This window comes from Blennius ocellaris (genome assembly GCF_963422515.1).
Source record: "Blennius ocellaris genome assembly, chromosome: 11".
Lineage (NCBI taxonomy): Eukaryota > Metazoa > Chordata > Actinopteri > Blenniiformes > Blenniidae > Blennius > Blennius ocellaris.
Window position 1 is genome coordinate 22,748,361 of NC_137660.1, and position 22,357 is coordinate 22,770,717.

Sequence of the window (22,357 nt, forward strand, 5' to 3'; positions counted from 1 at the left end):
AAATGAATCTGCGGTGCCCTTTTGCTACATAACGACACATCAAACCTGTGCATGCAGCTAAAAAAGCTGTCTTTCAGTGATGGATAGAGAGAGAGAGAGAGAGAGAGAGAGAGAGAGAGAGAGAGAGAGAGAGAGAGAGAGAGAGAGAGAGAGAGAGAGAGAGAGAGAGAGAGAGAGAGAGAGAGAGAGAGACATTTCGAGAGCCTTTTGTTCTATGAAGATCATTCTTTTTTTTAAATTATGGACTTTGGTAACATTTACTGTTGGGCAATAATAATATCTCATGTTGAGTTCCCGGATGAATTTGCAGGAAATTGATGTCAGTCAATGCAATATCCCTTGAATTATACATATGACTTTGTGTGCGTGGTGGTTTTTTTTTTTTTTTCATGGGGCATTAAATTGTATTATTTATGGCACCCAAACACAGAGCCCAAGCTCAATTCTTCAGCAAATTATTTAGGAATAAATTCAAGTTTAAAGTGCAAAACACATTCGATGGTGTAGAGATCAAACATGTGTCACAGGACACCCCAAGGAGAACGTGTGTGTGTGTGTGTGTGTGTGTGTGTGTGTGTGTGTGTGTGTGTGTGTGTGTGTGTATTGACTATTAGTCAGAGTTTGATTTAGTGGCCATAACGAGTAATGTAATCCCATCAAACGTATAAGACATGACGTTAAGCATACAAAGGCTTGACAGAACGGTCTCCATAATCATATTACACTCTTCTGTGTGTGTGTGTGTGTGTGTGTGTGTGTGTGTGTGTGTGTGTGTGTGTGTGTGTGTGTGTGTGTGTGTGTGTGTCTGTGTGTCTGTGTCTGTGTCTGTGTCTGTGTGTGTGCGTGTGTGCGTGCGTGTGTGCTTGCATTTGTCACCTGAGGCAGTGTTGATGGTCCTGACAGCCTCCCTGGCGCTGACTCTGTTGTTAGGTGGGTAGTCAGGGACGGCGTTTTCTTGACGCTTCTCTGACACGCGTGGGCTCACTTTGGCAGGTAGATGACTGAAGTAACACGAGATGGAAGCGAGAAAGGAATTAATTACAATGAAGGAAATGGAGACAGGGTTTTAACAACTGGCCTAAACCCAAGGGAGGGGAAAAAGACGAGTGAGGACGAGTTTGAAAGAGATGAAAATGTGATAAAGGAGATGAAATTGGTTTCTGTTTGAGAGCGACAGATGTTTTAACCAAAGCAGATTTGCGCTTGAAGCGCTGTCTGGTTACCATTTGAGTCGCTGACACGCTGAGTTTAACGGACAGTGCCATGATACAAGTGCACAATCCTAAATGACACACACACAAAAACAATGGAGCAGATGCACACACACTCAATTTCACACACAGCAGCCAGCTATGGACTCGCCTACTCACCCTGTTTGGCTGTGCTGCTCATCAATGGCGTCCACTGCGCTTTCCACCGAATTCAGGAGAGACTGGATCTGATTGGCCGATTCCTTCAGCAGGAAACGGGTCACAAACTGTTCCACGTTGGTTCCTCTCTCGTAGACCTGGGAGAAAACAAAAAGAAACTTCAGAACAACTTTATCATCCTTCCAGCCAGTTATCTTTTATGCCCACTTATTGAACACGTGGTCCTGGAGGGGCTGGAGTCAGTCCCAGTTCTCCTTTAGAAAGAAGAATGAAACATCCCGCATGGGGCTATTGCACAGAGACAGACAGCCGTGTGCATTCCTAATTTAGAGCCATCGTTCACGAAACCTAACATACATGTCTTTGACTTGACCAATATAAAACAGTCACAGAAGTCATGCATTCCTACTATTGAGTCTGACTATCCCACAATAAAATGTGCTATTTGCAACAAATATGCCCCAAAAAATGTGTTAACAGATAACAAAAGGAAATATTACAGAAGAATTACAATATTTCTTCAATTTAAACAATACGAGAAAAAAAATAAAGAAACAGGCTTATAGATGGTAACAAAAGGCAAACAACTGTTTTACAACGGCAATTTATTCTCAACATAGTTCCTCTATGAAAAGCACTATGAAAAAATATATGCTTTGTAGCACTTTATAAGGTTTGAAGTATTCCCTCCTCATGTTTGGTCATTCTTGAAGCACCATTCGCAAATGGCGCTTTAAAATATATCATTAAGTCACCGACGTCCACCTTGAATACACTCGGCTCCAACTGCATTTCTTAGTAAAGAGAGGAGGTGATTCTGTGGCTTCATCTACACTTGCAGAAATCTGTTTTAAGGAATGCGTTTGCTTGCAGTGTTTCCCTAAAACAGACTCGCACAAGCATCGTCCTATCAGAGGTCTCATCACAGTCATCAAATCATAGATTTGAAGATCTGGTAAGAGAACATAACCTTGCTTTCATGGCAAAGTCCCTTATAACATCACAAGCATTTTACTTCATAATGCCTTTTACACATCACAGTGCAGCAATGTAGCCAGCGTTCATTCGCCTGAGAAGATTTTCCAACAGAAATCTTTCCGTGAATTTGCTTGACAGCTGAAGTGTCTCTCAAAGTGGATGGGCAGCATGTAACGAAGCAAAAAAAAAAAAGAAAAGACAAGCATCTTCTATTTACGGCGCATGTTGTAGATCTAAAATGTTTGTGCCGGACTCAAAAACCTTTCGGCTTGAGCTTGTAAGCTCCACAGGGATGTAAAAATGCAATTTTGTTACTGTATATTGTTTCTGTTTTGAATCAGTGGAAAAACACGAGTTCAGTCTAAAATATCATCTATCATCTTCTTATTCAACGCAACACCATTTCCCTGAAAGAGCCCAAGGACCAATAAAGTCCTCTGCTGTCTTCATCAATCACCACTCTACTAAAATACCAATTAACACGGACATATATGAACTCTCTAACTCTTACGAGAGCTTCAAGAGAGCTTATGGATCCATTGGTAATCAATTATCACAGAGTTGTTTTCAATTGTCCCAAGTGCTGCTACAGATCCATGATGGGAAATCTATGGAAATGAGAATTTATTGATTTAACAGCTGTAATTTTGAAAGGATTCATTGTAATGAAAACAAAAATCCAGAGTAGGGAGAGTATAAAGAGAAGGGACATCCTGACACAGGAGTCCCTGAGCTGCTCTGCTGACAGTGTGAACATATTCATCTCTAAGAAGAGTTGAGTGTTTCAGATAAGACGGGCTGCTGTAACTCTGATGACCTTATCACAGCAACCGTTCAATTATTGAGGGGTTCAACTGATGGCTAAGAAACAGGCCATCTTTCAGAAAGTGCCCAATCATATCGAGGCACAGCAGACCTGTCTAGCTTTGGATTTATTTCAATCCGCATGCACTAGGCTCTGAGTGTTATCTATTTCTGGTTGGCTTTATACAGCACTGAAACATATGACCGTACTGTGATGGTCTCTTGCACTTTTCTGGTTAGTTTAGGCCGAATTTACAAAGCTCCCGTGTCATAACAGGGGAACATTGCAGGGTCATGCAAAAAGATTGCATTGGTGGTTTGCATACATTTTGTAGGTGACCAAATAAGAATAACTGGGGAATTCAAACTTGAATTCTTGCAGACACAAGAACAAGAAAATGTGTTGTTTTCTTTTTTTATTTGCTTGAGTTTACCAGAGAGGAGCACTGCAATCAAATGCAATACTGTGGATGTTGGTGTAGAAAGATATAAAAAAATATTGTGTTCTTCAATAGGTTTAATATATCGAAGTGTTGCTGTAAATAAAAAATAAAGATGATCCCCTGTGGGCAAAAGAACAGTAACAGAAGAGAGATTCAGAAAAAGACAACAACCATTTATTGAAGTGCTCATAAGTCAGCTCATAAAAATCATGGGAAGCCAGCCGAGGAAAGATAAGGCTGAAGACAGAGCAGATCTTTCTTAAATGTTTTTAAAAAAAACTTATTAAATCACATTGGACGTTCTCCATTTATCTATAGGAGACTTCTATAGGATGGAATGAAGAGACTTTTTCTTAATTATTCTATAACATCAGTTGATATAGATAAATATAGATGAACATGCCTTATTTGTTTGTGTTATTAATATTATGATATTATATTATATCTCCCTTTTTATACTCATTTTATAGTCAAATAACTCAATAAAGTACAAATACTTAGCAGAAACCTAATGTTCTTTTGGAAAGCCTCATCCATTATTGTTATTCATGCGCTGGACAGATGCTTCAGTGATTCTGCTCACGCAGCAACACTCCAAAAAAAGGAACCAAATAGGATCTACAGCCTGGTCCTGGTACCTCCAGGGGTGGATAAGTTCAAACAAGTGAAGCGGAGATAATTCAGTCAAGTGAAGGTTGTTCTCAATGAACTTGTGGTGCTAATGGTGGCTTAGGTCAGTGAGTTTTCAAAGAGCTTCAGGGTGAGCAAGCCGCAGGAGACCTTTCCCCAGGAGATGTTATTTGTTTATTTATTTTTACCATTAACCTCAGGGAAGAAATCCTGATGAAAAGAAATAATTGGAGGGTAAACCCTGGGATGATTTAATAGGAAGACATATTTTTCACTGCATTTCTTGTCGGTGTTATGGAAGGGAATACGAATCATAAAATGACTATAACAGTAGTCATAGTAGGTAAACAGATTTACCAGATTTTTCAAGCTGACATGAGAACAGTTGAACTTTGTATTGCCTAAGGATCTCAACAGAAGTCAATGGTAATATATTTTGATGTTGCTACTACCCAACTGAAACGCCATGTTACAGTGGGGTTGGATGAAGAGGGTGTGGTGAGACATTCCACAGTTGTCTATGCCACTCCAATGAAGCATATCATTTCATTTTCTGTTAAATATATCTACAACTGCTCGACTGACAACCATAACTAACACTGTGACTCCATGTGAGACATTTCACATTCAAAGTAACGTTCATGCACCACTCAAGACCTGTTTAGGGCCAAACATCAGCCCGAATAAAACAGAATTCCCTCAATATCAAGTACCCTGCCATAATTGACTACACATGTACTCCGGAGAGTGGAGTCAGTCGGTCATGTCAGCTTTACTGTCAGAAGTCATAGTGCAGTGATTCAGGGAGGCAATTAAGGTTCCTGTGCAGTCAGCCATTCTCCACTGCGCTCTAATCAAAGACAAACGCTCCCGCGGGACACCGAATCACACATGCCGTATTGACTTCCATTATCACAGTCAATGGTTTCCACACGTGTGCGCACGCGGGTCTGAAAGCAAACATGCACAACACTCAAATGCACAGATTCTTCATGTGGAACAGTCCAGGGAGGTTTGTCCTGCTTTTTGGGAGCACCCGATAAAAGCGCCAAGCAAATACTGTATTTACAGCGCAGCCCAGAGAACAAAATCTGGGCTTTCAGTACAATTTCAAAATGTGTTTTTTTCCCCAAGAAGCATCGATGACATCTTGCACCTGTTCTATGAAAGGTTTTTGCAAATATGATACTGCGTGTACACCAATGTGGAAGCTTATCTACACACAGGACGCATCTGGAATACACACAAATCAACACACATATTCGACTTACATGCTTTCACCTTCATGACTATGGAACATTGGGTGTGTGTACCAGGTTGTACAAAATACGAGGAGTTTTTGATGATTTTATTTGATTTACATCTGAAAATGTTTGCGTTTTGCATGATTTCTTTTTGTTTTCAACGTGGTGCAGCTTGGGCACGGATGCTGTTCTTATTGTGATTCAACAAACCATGACAAAGCATTTCTAGTATCAATGCAGCACAAACTTAAGTCAGCTGGCATAGTGTCCTTTAGTTAATTTGTTTCTGTAACATTTAAACACAAAACAGTGTTTGGGTGTGGGCATGGATGACCTTGTGCTTTACATTTACTCTGCGCAACGTTTTGTTTTTATTTGTGAAATACACCTCACTATTACTCCTATATAAAGTAACCTTTATATAGGAGTTGTATGAAGCTTGATGACATATTTTCATTTCAAAGATTTCATTTCTCTCCCTGAAACATATTTGTCATCAAAGCTGGTGAGTTGAGTTATTTTTGGCAAATGAGCAGAATCTGGTTGAAACACGATAGTCAAAGCTGGCATGATTAACACTATACTTATCGACCTATCTACTCATTGCAAATCCTATCCTTTTCGGATAATTTTGTGCAGCTCCTGTGTCTATCTTACTTTTTCTTCTTTCCCCCTGAGTGTGTCCCATGGGCCAAGAAACAAAACCCAGGGAAGAAAAACTGTGATCTATAATTCACATAGCTCACTGACCCTGAAGGAGGCAGCCCCATCTCTCTGTACACAGCCTGCTGATTAGCCAGTGTGTATTAGTTTTAGAGAAAATCTGTGATGAGTGTGTGTGTGTGTGTGTGTGTGTGTGTGTGTGTGTGTGTGTGTGTGTGTGTGTGTGTGTGTGCGTGTGCGTGTGCGTGTGTGTGTGTGTGTGAGCTCTTCATCTCCGCTCACCTATAAATCTCGCTGTGTTTTCACTCATCACCAATGTCATCATAAATGAAATAGGGCACACGGGGAGCGCTCTCAAAGTGTCCACGTTTTTGTCAACACAAATTGGAGTGGACGTGCTTTTTTTTTATGAGACGAGAAAAAAAATTAATGAGGTGGGAGTAATTGACTGAGCCAGCAGGGGGTCACACAAGCCCACGAGTGGGTGTGTGTGCATGTGTATGTGTTTCGAGCAGATCTTACTTATTTCATCGCAAAACTCCTCATTAGCCCTGTGACTGAAACACGCACGCACGCACGCACGCACGCACGCACACACACACACACACACACACACACAGCGTCTTTTGTGATAAGATGGAGGTGGCTGATTACAGGAGATTGTAGAAGGTGGTAATCAGTGATTACAGAGGATGGGCTCGTTGGGGGAAATTATTCCGTCTTCAGTGTCTAAGCACGAAAAAGCTTTGTTACAGGGTTTGTGTGCCTCGTGTTTGACTGGTACAACCATCTGATTGATGCTGCGACACAATGAATTTCAACAACATGCAAAGAAATTACTTTAGGTCTCAGTTTGCCAAGAATAAAACTGCAATTCCAATTAAAGATGATGTGGGTTGGGTTTTTTTTTTTACCATAAAGTTGTGAGCTTGTCGTGTGGACAATCCAATGTTTTGTTTTGCCATTTGCTTAAAAATCTATTAAAATCAGGGCAGACAACAGGGGCTCTACACATTACATGACAGACATTTAATTATACTGTCAAAATTAGTCAAATATGTTGGACAACACCCTACTCATTCATTATGAATTATAGCACCACCATTTTCTTTTTAGCAGAGATTCAACTGCCTTCTTTTCTGAAAAAAAAAAAAAAAAAAGTAAAGTCATTAAAATCACTAAAGCTTCAAAGGCAGCGCTTCTGTCTTTCCAACTGTTTGTGTCAGCTTCATAAAAAGCTAATCAGTTATTATTTCACTAAACTCCTATTCACTACAGGGGGAGAGCTTCAATTATTCAGAGATACATAATAATGACAGTCTGTATTCACAGTGTCAGTGATGCTAAAAGCTGTTTCTTTATGAGTGCTGGCAGCTGTTTCTCTGCTTCTTTTCGTTGTCATTAGTGCCTGTTTCTTACAAGGATCCAGATTTTAGAGTATCTTCCTTGTACTAACTGATGTAACATCAACTGAACTTAAAGAGTAAACCAGTTACTAAACTGACAATGCTGCTAATATGCCACAGGAACAGGTCTGAGATTAATTTTTTACTTTTTTGTTTTGTAAATTTCTTGCCATCCTGTTGCTCTCCTTTTCCCCACAGTTTTGGCTTTCTTATGAATATTCTCCTATTCTAATTTTTTATTTTAATTGCATTTTGGGAAAATCCAATCACGTTTTGACAAAACAAAGCAAACCAGCATGGAAACGATTCAATTTGCTGCAGATGGTTCTTGTATAAGCAGGTCTTAAAGCACACAAAACAACCACATCAATTCTCCTGTTTGCATGCATCACTTATGCTAATATTCTTAGTTGATCACCTGCAAACTGCACGTAAACTGAAAGCACAATCAATGTGTCATTGCGCAACCTGTATTCAGTCTATACTTCTCTCCTTCTACAAAGTGTCAGGCCATGATTGGCCTTTAATTTTCTCACAGCAGTACTCCAAACTCCAGGATGGTAAAAGTCACCATTAGCGCCCATCGCCAGATCTGGTAATTAAAGGGTTCTGGATAAGGAGACAGTGTCTCCTTCTCATGTAACCCACCAGTTAAGAGAAACGACTCTGGATCATGTCATGATTGCAGTGCTGCTATGTCTAAATAGCATGACAACAGTCTTTATAGTGTCAGAAGTAAAAAAAAAGAGGAAGGTGTGGCAGGCTGACCATCTCTCAGACAGACTGGGATGGTAAAAGTTTGTATTGATTCACTGATAAATCCTTATATCCTTCAGCTTAGTGTGAAGAAGCCTGGTCAGCCTCAAAGGCCTGAAATGGAGCTTGAGCTCTCAGAGGGGAGTGGACGAACTCTCTGGAGGAGTAAACAGCCTAAGCACAGACAGGTTGATGGATTCATTTAAGTCTCTGATGTTAATCGGCAGCGAATCAATTATCAATTTCAGTTCGGCAATTTCATTGTGCCGCTCCTATCCAAAGCTAACCAGCTATGCTGCGTTTCCGTCAAAATCTTACATGTCCTGTTCGCCGACTTTCCTCCTCCTCAGCACTCCAGTCAGGTATTCCCTCTTACAAACATCTATTAATAATTTTCTTACAGACTCTGGACTTATTGTTTTCACCGTTTTTCTGCGCCATCTACCGTAATCACCGGAGTACAATCGCTAAAATTCAAAAAGATATTACATTCTAAACTTGATCTCTCCATTTAAAAAAGTATTTGAGATCAAACGACATTGAGGGAGATTGACAATCCCTGTTCTTCCTCTCAAGACAAAAGAGAAAAGCTTGTTGTGTCTTTTACATTTTTTTTTATTATTATGTAATCTGTGAGTTTGCTGTTCCTGCACTTCCTTTCAACTGCTCTTCAAACAGCATCGGGGTGTACGACGCCCACAGCTCAGCCTGCCAACGGTGCGCTCCCTGGAGGATACCCAGAGCGTCCTATTTTTAGGATTTTTTTATTACTTTCTATTGGTTTTGATCTTGCTTTCCAAACCAACCAATATAACTCGTTTTTGTTGCAGCCGGTGTGACTTGTTTCCCTTAAGAAGTTGTGGTTTTGTTTTACTCAGCTTTTATTCAAGCACATCCCTCTGGGGTGCCGGCACCTGTTTCATGACCGTGGGTCTCCACGTGTGCCGGGATCACAGAGGCTTGATGTGCTGGGAGGCTCGAGCGGAGCTCCCCGGCTGGTGCCATACCTCTGAAGACCCCCACAACCCTGCTTCAGCTTCACACCACACATCCACTAATTAAAATGGTATCCTAGCAACCAAGTCAATATGTTTCTAAGCAACACTGAACACTGTGGAAATTACACAGAGCAGCCGTAACATTATGACCACCTGTCCGGTGTTGTGTAGGCCCACCTTTTGCTGCCCTGAACAATCCAAGTATGGAAACCACTTGGCCCTCTGAAGGTGTGCACAAGTATTTGGCACCGAGTTATGGGCAAGCGGATGCTTTAAAGTTGGCCACAAGCAAACCCTGTTCCCATACTTAGGTCCATGAGTCAATTTGATAAAAAATATTAGTTTTAACCACTTGAGGAATGTCGTCCCGAGGACGCTACATTTATACTAAGGCAGTATTGAGGTTTTCATATTTTTCGCTGTATGCAAATTATATCTTGTTAGGTGTTACTCACACGCATCACCAGAAATGAGAAGATCTTAGCATTAAGTTCATGTATAGCACAGAAAATCAATTCAAAATAGCTTGTCCTTCAGAGGTTTAGAATGATATTCATTGACATATCAATTGTATTATTACAAATTACTGCATTACTGTAGATTATTTCAAGGTTAGAATAAAACAAATCAATAAACAAAATGAACACGTGGATTGAAATTAGAGACACACTATTAGTCCTTTCCATTAAATAGGCATCATTCTCATAAATCCCGGGGGGAGATGTGCTCTGTCACACTTTGGTCTTTTAGTAAAGATAAAAATCTTTGCCACCCTCACAATGATGAAAGCTCATGTCTCGTGATCTGTGACATTAAGATCACACTTTTTCACGTACATCCCAACAGATGTTCAATAAGAATCAGATCTGGAGAGTTTTGAGGACAAGTCAGAACCTCAAAAATTCGCTCCTCTAAATATTCCTGAGGATTTTGTGCTTTGTGTGCAGAGCATCACTGCTGAAAGAGGCCATCAGAGAATTCTGTTATTACCGTTGTAAAGGATCTGCAATGATGCTTTGGCAGGCGCTGTGTGTCGGAGTGCATTCACATAATTGACAAGGTTTTCCAAACAGAGCACTGCCAACGTATCACACTGTCTCCATCGGCTCATCTTCTACCCATAAAGCATTGCGGTGCCAGGTGTTCCCAAGGTAAGCTGCCAACATGCACCATGTGATTGAAAACCTTGATCTCGACCAGGCCATCATCTTCTTTGTTTCAGTTCTCGAGCTGACATGTCCATTGTTGGAGCTTTCTGCAGTGGACAGGGGTCAACATAGATCTACGACATATCTGAAGCCATGTAGAATTATATGCAACAAACCGTGATAGAATTGAACATTGATTTCTGTATCTCATCCATTGGATTCAAGCACTCATGACACTATCATGTTTACTGCTTTTCCTCGCTCGTACAAATTTTGGAAACACCTCACAAGTCCTTACAATATGCTATCAAATAATAAGTGTTCTTCTCTCCTATCAATGTTTTTCACGTCATAGCTGAACCCTGTGCATGTATCCCAGCAACAAACCAAAACAGAAGAGAAACATGGTCCTTTCAAATGTCTTTTTCTTTTTTCTTTTCTTGGTGACACTCTCTTCCTCCTCAGTTCTTTCACATTGTGCAATTTGAGGAGCTTCTTGTGATGAATGAACCCCAGCTGGAACAGTATCCAGCCACTAAGAGTTCAACCAAGTGAGTACACTGTGCAGATGTGAGCGCGGAGTCAAGCACTAATGGTGCAATAGGATGGCTGACCACCCTCTGCTCCTTCTCTGGAGACATGAGCCGGGCCATTAGCATGACACTAACCCGAGTATGGGACTTGTGCGCATGCATGCACACTGCACTGCAAGCATATATTCTCTGCAGGGGTTTTTCAGCCATCATTTGTTCTATAGTTACTTAAATATTTTTAGACTTCTGCGGCTCTCACAGTTACATAAAAGACAATGCTTTCAGACAAATTGTAATTATGTAAAACATAGAGAAATAGTTGCTGGATAAAAAAGCTTGACGTTCAGTGATTAAAGCAGAGGAACAACACAAACACAATTTATTATGTGATGCACAACACTTTTTTTTCCTGGCAAGTAAAGCTTAGTGCATCTTTTTATTACCCAAATTCAATTCTATATTATAGTCAGTGATATATTATATATTCAAGTTTTATTCTATCACATCATGAAGTGTAATCCAACAACATGTAAAAAGCATATCCAGATAACTAAACTACTAACTGATATCCTTCAGTCAATATCACAGATTACGTCTTTTGACTGAGCATTCATATTTAATCATCAAAACAATCTCTTTTTAAACACTAAGAGTGAATGCTTTTGCTAAATTTGGCTACTGACACAGAAAAAAAATGTTATAATAAAAAATTGTATGGTCTCACATTTAGCATATGTGCAGCATAAAGAAAAGCGAGTCAATAACACTAGAATATTAACAAAATAAAACAGAAACAAACATGCTGAATTTAACACTCATTTAACTCATTTAACATAATATACACCTGACAGCTTTAAAGATGTAAAATTTAATCATGCCATGATTGTACTCTGGTGGTGATGTTGAATCACTCCAGCAGCAGCCCGTAATGCATATTACTTTCTGAAAAAAAATGCATTTAAACAGGTTAAAATGCTCACTTTATGTCTTCAAAAACCTTTGTTAATACTGTTGTCTCTTCCCTACTTTTTACATTAAACCATGGGCCAAGAAATTTAGAGACCTGGTGTAAACAAATTTTTTTTTAAATGATTTTCTGCTGTCTTCTTTAAAGATGTTGATCTCTGTGTTATTCACTTTATTTCAATCCCACTTGTGTTGCTTTCATAATTTGTACATGTGCTGTAGAATATGTTTTCCTTGTTAAACTTGTTGGGGGGAAATCACAAGCAGCCTGCTGATGCAACAGAGTTAATGTGAAGATTGATTCCACTTGCCAATTAGCATTCTCACATTCGACAGCACGAGTGGGTATTGAAGGCACCATTAAGTGCACAAAACCCAGTCTCTGCTCATCTCACACACTGAATGGAATGACTAAATGGGTGGAACAAACACTGATTGTATAACTATTGAGCTAAACTAATGCTATATGGTTAGAAATGACTTGCTGTGACTCAGGACTGAATTAAGCCATTATTCTATTATTTAGAACAGAGTTTTCTAAGCTTTTGTGGCCTTTAGACATGATATAGTGTAGAAGGGCAAAGAAAAATCTGAATAACTATATTTCTTCCATTATTAGAATAACTAAAAAAAGAAATGAAAAACTTAATATAGAATATACAGGTTATTCTTATGAGCAATGTTCAAGTAACATAAAAAAAAAAAACAACTTAATTGGATTAATTCATTAGAGATGCATCAGGGGAGTGTTTGGTCAGTTTGAAGGCACAGTGCAGGTATTACTATATTACTATCAATCATAAATAATAACATGCTGTGCTTTTGGTGGTGTTTTCTTTATAAGAAAGGACTGTTAGTGGAATTTAAAAGAAAATCAGATGACGGGATCAGGACCCATTATAAGAATTTAGCCTATAGTTTCTCAAATAATTATGAAAATTATATTTATTTAAAGCTTCATGAGAATCACCCATAGTCACTTGTCCATTAATGAGTTAATGATATTGGGAGAACAGCGACTGTATAAAAGCAGATGGAGAAACTAAACAGTTTCTATGGCAGGAAGTAGAATTCAAAACTTTTTAAGGGTCAATTAGGAGAAACATTAAACAACAGAGCCCACGTGCTAATCTATCACACTGAGAACGTGTGTGTGTGTGTGTGTGTGTGTGTGTGTGTGTGTGTGTGTGTGTGTGTGTGTTGCAGGGCAGTGAGGATTGAAAAAAGATACATTTGGCCTCACTGGTCGAAGTGGCTGCTCAAAGTGCGGGAGTACTTAACAGCAGGCAGCAGATCTGAGTTAGTTTGTGAACAGAAGGCGAGCCCATGAAACAGACTTCAGAAATATACAGACCCCTCAGATAGCACGCCAGCTTCATCGGCCCAGAGAGCGAAGAGAGGAGAGAGCGGCAGGAGGCGAGGAAGAGAGCGGAGAGTCGAAGGTGGGGGGAAGGAAGAAAACAAATTGGGCAATGAATGCAGCGAGGAGAAAGCAACAGATTTATGTTGTGCTTTTTGGGTTCATTTGTGTGTTTTACTTCCTTGTTGCATGAACTCTGCATTATATCCCAAAGTCGAGCTTGTCTCGTCTCTCTTCTTTCACTCAATTACCCATCCAGCGCTCCATCCCTCTGTTACTGCATTATTCATGCTTTGAATGTAACCTCATCAGTCAACACACACACACACAGCTGACAGCACAGCACAACACAACACACAATTATTCAAATCCAACTCAGTCACTCAGTTGTAAATTCGTTGGATTTCCTTCTTTTTGAAAAAAATTCTACATTTCCTTTCAACTGAATACAATTCTGAAAGACAGACGTGACTTCTGCTATGTTACTAACTTTGGGCTTCATGCCACTTGTTAGCTTTACTTCTGACTGGACTATATTAAAATAATCTCATTATGTTGCTTCGACAGAGACATTTTCTTCCTGAGGCTCCACCTCTGGACTCTGTTTGACCAATCAAATGGAGCCACAGTTATAGACGTTTTTAGTAAATGGGGGGAAAACACAACTTTCTGAATGTGTTGCGACTGTGCATGCACACCACTGCCCCAGTAAAAAGTTCATTCACATATAAATGCTCAGGAAATGGACAACAACAACATTGTTTCCTCCAGAATGACTCCCAGTCCATATTGTCCTGGGACTTGGCAGTTTTAAAGTTGGAAGTCACCTGGAATAGCAATCCAACTTGGTTGTCTATCCATACGAATGTCTGTGTATTCTTCAATACAATGTTGATGTCTTCACCTCACATCCATAATGCTTTTCATCTGATAGTAGTGACAGAGTTAGCAGTTACTCTTTGTCTCTGTCATACCTGTATGCACCACATCTTTCACATATACCGTGTTTTGGTGAGTATCAGTGGAGGACTGCACAGTGATGGTCCACTCCCGAGCTGAACGATGAAGTGAAACCATGTAATCAGTAATCACTGATGGGGCTCCTCCTCATGCAGCTTTGAAAGATGTCTGACCTCCATCTCCTCGTCCTCCCACTGTGTTCGACGTCAAGTGGCACCTCCTCCACTCCACTCAGCTCCTTCTTTTTCTCCTCTTTTTCCCATCGCCTCTTTCCTCCGTGAAATCTCGTTAGAAACTATTTTTCTCACCCTGTCGTTTCGCCATCACTTACCTCCTCCTTCCTCTCTTCTTGCATCTTCAATAAGCGAGCATGCTGGATTTTGCACCTACCTATCTGGTTACAGGGGGAAACGGTTTCCGCGGCTACCAGGTGCCTGAAGCAGGAAGGTGCATTCATTGTTTTTGACGCCACTAAGTGATGCACATGCGATGATTATTTTAGTAGTATCTCTGTGCTGCAGTGATTTCAGGAATTTCCTTCGACAGTCAAACCCGAACACCCTGCACACTCACTTCAGCATATTCAGCACTAGGGCAGCAGTGCACTGCAGGCTTCCAATAGTAGAGGGTTTATTGACGAGAAATAGAAAAAGAAAAGCCTTAAAAAGGATAATACAAATAGTGATCTGTGTGTTGTTTATTGAATGAAACCAAGGTCCGGTTTACACAATGTTTCAAGTGAAAACTCAAGTGAACATTTTTGTGTTTTACTTTGAGAAAACTTTTCTTTCTTTCATTTACACGGCAATGTTTTGAAAAAACCATGTCTGTTTCCACGGAAATGGCAGAAAAGCTGAAAATGATGTCGTTTTCATATTGGGCCACTAGTGCGTTATGTTGGTTGTTATTGGATTACTGCCACACACATGCACAGAGAACAACGCACCATAAATATTAACAATGGTAAATACGCAGACATTAATATCGACAGACGAGGAAGTTTGATTGCTATTATGGGTGACTCTCAACTATAAAACTATCGAGTCCCAGGAGTATATTAACTGGGAGTCATGACACTCTGGAGGCTGCCATAGTTGTCATTGTTCATCTACTAATGCATGTGAAGAAGAACTGCTTAGAACAGCCATGGTGCACATTCCCAGTAGCAACATGTTCAAAAAGTTGTGTTTTCCCCCCCGTTTCCATGCAGATGGAATTGGAGTAGTTTTTGAAGAGTTTCGGCTTTCTCCCGAATCAATGCAATAATTGGCTGGTTAAAAGATAACATTCTATGTCTCATGACTAGTTATTAATAATAACATCATTATTTCATGAGTTCATTGTGCTTGGCATGTCTGATAACCTTTCCCTGTCTTCTCTCGATTGCGAGGCCCCGCAGAAATCTCGCTCTGGTGTTTGAAAGTCAAACGTGCTCTCAAAGGGCCGAGACTTCAAGGGTTCAGTGGTGAAACGCTCCACCGCTGCGATTTCCAGCATACTGTACTGCATATGCAAGTCTCCATCCGAAACCTCCATTAAATCCTGATGAATAAATGATGAATGCTGCGCAAACTACCCCACCAAGAATCATATCTTACCCCGTGACTGAGTCAGCTGGGATGTTTTACACACTTCATTATTTCATTCATTCAACCATCCTCACTTTGCGCCACACCCCCGTTTCTTCAGCTGCTCCCCCTTTGCAATGTTTCCTTCTCCTCTCTCCCCTGATGCCCTTTCTCTTCTCCCTATTCTCCTCCGCATCAATCTTCCACGCCTCTTACTCTCCTCATCTTGTTCAGACGTTATTGTGTACCGACCAAAACGCCTTTTCTCTCTCCCCCATGATCCGCTTCACCTTAATCTTCATGAAGAAAGGAAGGGATGAAGAGGATGAGGAGCGGGAAGGCGGTGATAGCTTGGAGGGGGTGGGAGAAGACAATAGAGTGCAGATGAAAGAGGGGAAGACGAGAGAGGTGGAGGTGGACGATGAGGAGGAGGAGTCACAGCTAAAAAAATCATAGATGGGTCACTCACCGGCATGAAAGTTTTCTGGACTGATTTTTTTTTTTTTAAGACATGCTTAACAAGATTTAAGTCAATGACAAACTGTGTGTGTGTGTGTGTGTGTGTGTGTGTGTGTGTGTGTGTGTGTGTGTGTGTGTGTGTGTGTGTGTGTGTGTTTTCAGATGAGAGTGGTGGCTTGTTTTGTGAAAGCCTGCAGATATGAAGTGCTAATGAGACGGGCTCATTAGATACAGCATTTATACAGGACAGGAGAGAACAGGAGGTTTAACGAATTCCCCTGCTTTTTTTTTTGTCACCTACATCAGATCTCATCACGTAACACACACGCACGCACGCATGCACACGCACACACACATGCACACAAACGCACACACACCTCATGGGAAGGAATGTTACTTATCTCCACCTGCTGGAGAGCCAATTAAAACTGTTTATTGGAACCACTTCTGACTCTGATAGTGCCATAAAAGCTTGCACGAAAAGAGAGAAAACAAGCTACATAGTTGAAAGAACAGTAGATTTGAGGCATTTCAACACATTAGATTTATCCCTGCGGATTTTGTATTTGTTCGCTGTCTAAATCGTGGCGTTCAGAGGTGTCAGCAGGGAATACAAGGATGTAGAGAGACATGGTGGAAGAGGGGGAAGTGGAGGACGAGGATGAGGAGGAGACCGCTTTAACAAAATCATTCTTGGCTAAACAAACTTGCTGTCAGCCTTTGCTGAGCAAAAGTTTTCCCCAAAACTTTCCATGCCAATTTATTGTACTTGATGGAATTAATCTTTGATATTGTTTATAAACCCAGGAGCTGACGTTGAGAAATGAGAGGCGCCACGGGAGCAGCAGTGAAAAAACGACCAGTGAAATGGAGCGGTGGTCCTGCGTCCGAAAACACAGGAGGAATCTGCTTACAAGGTCAAAATCCTACGCAACTTGGATCACATGGGATTAAGGACCTGGCTGCATAACACTGACATCAACTCAACCCATATCCATGGCAACAGTCCCCCCAATGCATCCACCCTCCATAGCAACGGTCACCATAGTAACCTGGAATCACTTATAGGGGTGATGTCATTCTGAATGAGCTAATATGGGGGAAAAACGAGCGGCACTTTGATTATTAAAAAAAAAAAAAAAAAAAAAAAAACATCATTATCATCCTCATCATCAGGCTCAAGACCACTACCACTAACATCTTTGTCATTGATTATATGTTTTTTTGTTTGTTTTTCATTCAAGTTCAAAATAAACATGTAACCATATCCATCAACAATTCTCTATTTAGGCCTGTGGTATCCTAGGCTCAGTTAGAGAAGTGGATTTCTGTACTGCAGGTCACCACTGTGGGTCCCTGAGCCAAACCCTTGACTTCCATCAGCTCCACGGAATGCCTCCATGTGGCTGCACCTCCATATTCTCGAAGAGGGATGTGTTGATGTAGAAAAAGTAATTTCCCCAAATAGATTAATAAAGTAAGCTTTCTTCTTCAATATCTGCTTCATCCATTCTCAGGTGGCTGGAGTGTATCTCAGTGTGATTAAGGTAAAACTACTTCTGGATTCTAGTCTTTCTTCTGTGACATCTGCATTTCAACACTGTGATCTCTGGCAGTATTTCATTTCTGAAAAATGTCTGAATCGAGAGTTCTTGAAGATTTGGGCTTTCATGAGTTTTGTCAGAGATTTGAATCTGGCAGGAACGTGTTCAAACAGTTCAGTTTGATCCTCTGTCAAAAAGCACAGCACAGTTAAACCATTGATGTCAAAACGAACATTCAAACTGCATCCAAAGTTTACCTTTTCCACTTGAAAACTGTCTCTTTCTCTGTTTCTCTACCCCTCTCCCCTCTCTGTCTTGCTCTGTCCCGATCACCAAGCAGAAAGAATATTATCAACATTCATGCCTCCAATCTTTAATATAAAATCAAATCGCCAGTTAGCACAAGCCCAAGCAATGAAAACAAAACAAAACTGACTGATGGTTCGGAAAACAGAATCATGAAACTGACAAGCAAGTGTATAGATTTTAGAAGGAAGCTGTTATACCTTGAAAAAAAGCCTGAACAAAAACCACATAGACAAATAAAGAAAAGGCAAAGTTCAAGCTCTATTTTGCAGACAGATTCAAGCAAGAAACATTATTGCTATGAGGCAACCTTACTTACCACTTATGTTTTATCTGCTCACCATCTGAGACTCTAATTCACAAAAGTGAAACATGGTGAGAAATATGAAACAGCTAATAAAAGAGTAGACCTGCTTCATAGGTGTTTGACGTATGACCTGTAGGCCTCCTGTCTTCATGAAGGCAACTGCCCAACAAAACAACACGATATAGCTAAAGACAGCAGAAAAGCTCGCTTCAGTGTGGAATCCTGTCTTTGGGATATTTCTGGACACCCGCAATCTATGAACATGTAGCAGCTGCTTTATTGATGAGATTGACGAGACGAGACACATATGCACTATCTGCAGTGAATTAAGGTTACACTGGTACAGTACCAGTATGAGGTATCAGCTCTAATCCAGTGCGTGGGTAATTGTAATTACACCCAATACTTCTCTTGCATTACCTGGCAACGACTTTTAGCAGAGCAGCTGATCAGCCAAGCTGCTAGTGATCTGAGCAATATGAGTCGCGTGTAGGATTTTTAAGATGAATGACAGAAGCTTTTTAAGAGCTGTAATTGCATTGCTAGATATTCTTATCAGTTCCAGCCAGTGAAAAAATTGGTAGATTTGCATTCCTTATGTTAATACACAAGAAAACTTTGAAATTGTGATAATTATATTCAGCATCAATACATGCTTGTTAATTAAAGGTGTACAGGAGGATGTTATACTTCCGGGTGGATCATTAAAACTATTGGTCCTCCCAATTGTCAATCATTCTGGTGACGTAAGGCCGTCGTACGTGCTCGTCCCCAGGTAGCGTGGATCTATTAGTTTTCACTTTCTGCGCATGCGCGCTTTCAGGTGTATATGGTGAGCTACGCCTTCAGCTCGCTCGCAGTTCTCACCGGGTACTTTGAAAATGGCAGAGGGTCGCAAGAGAAAAAGTGTCTTCGAAGTGTATGAGAAGAAGAGAAAGGCTTCGGAGGAGAGAAGCAAAACCAGAGTGTTTTTGGGAGATTCTTTCACACGATGGCGTGCGCTGAAAGCCCAGGTTGGGCTTCCCACTGATGCTTCAGTCGCGAAGTTTCTACTCGACAGGTAAAGTTTGACATTCTATTTGGAGAAATCCATTTCAAATCACTTCCAGTAGAAGTTATCTACGTCTATATTGCAACTTTCCAGGGTTGATTAGTTTATTTTATAATTTGCATCGTCAGTAGTTATTACGGTGAGCGATGTGAGCGACGCCGACTTGTAAACAGAGCGTGCACGAGGAGAACTGTGCTCGTGCATGTCTCTCGCACACGTTTTAGTAGGCGTTCCGTCTCGGGAGCAGGTAGAGCGTTGCGCATGTGCATTTTTTAAAAAGGTGGAGAGGGCGGTTCTTTCCTAAAATTCGGGAAAATCCTCCTGTACACCTTTAATATCTCCAAATTGAAATTTCATGAGTCTGGCTCAGTAATAAAAGGATATATTTGCTGATTCCTACTGGCATGATTTCACGCTCACATTGTCATGCAATGACTAGAAGTGCTAATAGGATGGAGCGTGGTATTTATCCATTTTTAAGATGCACTCGTAATCTCACCATCTAAAGATAATCACGTCTTTGGAATACCCCCTCCGCTGCACTTTGTGGACAGGCTGGATAATTCCCATTAATACCTCCTCTGATTTGATATGGGGTCAGAGGTGATTAAAGTTTATTAATCACCGCTAATTACTTTGGGATCGTCTCATTTGCAGGAACTCGTGAGCCTTTTAAGACTGGCAGCTCCTACTAATTGATACCTTGACAGTCAAAATAATGAATACTGCATGAAGTGGACGGAAATATCACATTTGCATGAGTTATTAGCGTTTTGGCCGTCCCTCTGGGAGCAGGAATGGGAGGACGATGAGTGATTGTGACACACAGAGTATCAGTATCCCCCAGCCTGTCCTGCTGTATCCTTCATAGCTATAGATTTCAAACTTTTTCCCAACGGGGATGCACATTCACACAGTACGATTCATACCCTTGGGTGAAAACTAATGACCATGAACCTGATCACATTGGCTACTATAGCACATGCAATTACCGCAGAGTTGAATCTTTATTTACCACACCTTGCATTGCAAAACCTTGGTGAGCTCTTTTGCACCCTTGCGGAGCTAGTAATGCTGGGGCAAAAATCTCAGTTGAATAATCTGGAGATGTTTTTTTTTATGTAATTTTTTTTACTGCAAACCAACCTTTGGATGCCAAACAAGCACTTGCAATAGGGGAGAAAAATAATGTGTACAGTCACTGGGTAATTGCAGGGTACAAACCTTGGCTTCCTATCCCACACACCCCCTATTTTTAAGGCTCATATTCATTGAGGTGGATGGAGAGCTAATCAATTCTCACTGGGCTCAAAAAGGCCAGTGCTCAGGCTACAGCCTTCTGCTCGGGGTAATATCACGCTCTGTCTTTTGGCTTCGCTCAGTTTGCCTCCTCACATCTGCCCTAATATAGACATTTTCTCCAATTTCCTACGGGTATTGCCTGGAAACCTCTTTTTGAAAGGCTCACTGGAGGTTTTGTTTGTTTCTAAATCAAGGTATGAAAACTACTGCATCTCCACAACCATAATATGCCCATTATGCTATATTATGTTGAACAACATAATATATCATGATGTTCAACATAATGATTATAGAAATCATGATTAAATAGCTTTTTTTAAATATTTTTTTAATAAATGGAATAGTTCTGTTTAATTTGAACTCAATTATCATCAAATAATGAGCAAAATCAGAAAAAGCAACAGTCATAGCATCGCATCGACAATCCAGTCATTTGCTGCTGGTACGTCTACCAAAATCACCAAGTTCCACTGTTTCAGCACGTTTAGACCTGCAATACAATTTGTATCCACCAGATGGTATGTTGCATCAAACAGATACAACAGGAGGAAGAACACACCAATAGCAGGAGTAACAAGGAAGGAGAAAACTAGGAACAAGGAAGGAGCGCCAAACAGATAAAACTTGGGGCAGAAAAATAGACTGAAGTAACTCAACATTTACACCCAATGTACAACAGTTATGGCTTAAGTTTACTCAGTTAAGATTGAACTGTTGAAGAGGATGTTGGAATTTTGGAATATGAACACTGTGAAGTTTTTACTCTTTAAGTGTTTGCAAAATAGTCACAGTCAGAACAACCAATAAAGAGAAACAGTCACAAGCTTTTCTATAATATGCACTATACAGATCAAGTGATTTCTATAAGAGACTTATGAGGTCCTTAAAATGTGTAGCCAAAGTAATTTTGAGGGTTTTCTTCTGCAAACAATACATAATGACATTATAGAACATTAGTGCTCACAAGACCCTTTTATGGAAATCGAGTGTGACATTTAGTCTTTTTACAAATTTTTTTTTATTAAATATTTAACATTTAAAACTGTTTTACAACTTCATTTTTTTTCTTTTATATAACTGCCACATAATTGTCTTTTCTTTTACCAACAAGCACTTCAATGAGTGCACTTGAATAGAGACGTATATAGTTACTGCTGCCGGCTCAGTCACTTCAAGTCTCTTATCCACTCAGACTGTTGCTGGAGAGCTGATAAGCTCCAGATTCCCATTACAAACCAGGAGCGCCGAGACTCAAATCAATGGAAATGTAGCTTGAACAAAATGAGAAGTGATTTTCTTTTAATGAATGCGAACTTCTATGTGCATGATTGGACAACTTCTTTTGTCCTTCCTTCAGGCTTCTGACATTTTCAAACAAACCAAAAGAGCAGAAATCACATTCTCATTTCTATTCAGTTGCCGACTTTACATCTCTGGTTGTGACTGTTTTTTTTGGGAACTTTTTCCTCAGACAGCATTAGAAAAATGCCATATTTGTTTGGAAGAGTTACTTGTTTGCTACATAACCCAATTTATTGTGCAGGATGTGTTCAGAGGAAGG

At 40.3% G+C, this 22,357-nt stretch overlaps 1 protein-coding gene across 1 annotated transcript in view; it reads right to left on the reverse strand.

The window, feature by feature from the left end:
• necab2 (N-terminal EF-hand calcium binding protein 2) overlaps window positions 1-22,357 on the reverse strand; it is a gene marked incomplete at both ends in the record, with an annotated part of 130,133 nt that overhangs the window by 49,083 nt on the left and 58,693 nt on the right. The window contains 2 exons of the mRNA XM_080505106.1: window positions 877-1,001; window positions 1,371-1,507. Coding sequence (XP_080361232.1) covers window positions 877-1,001; window positions 1,371-1,507 — 262 coding nt within the window. The remainder of the gene's footprint in view (window positions 1-876; window positions 1,002-1,370; window positions 1,508-22,357) is intronic.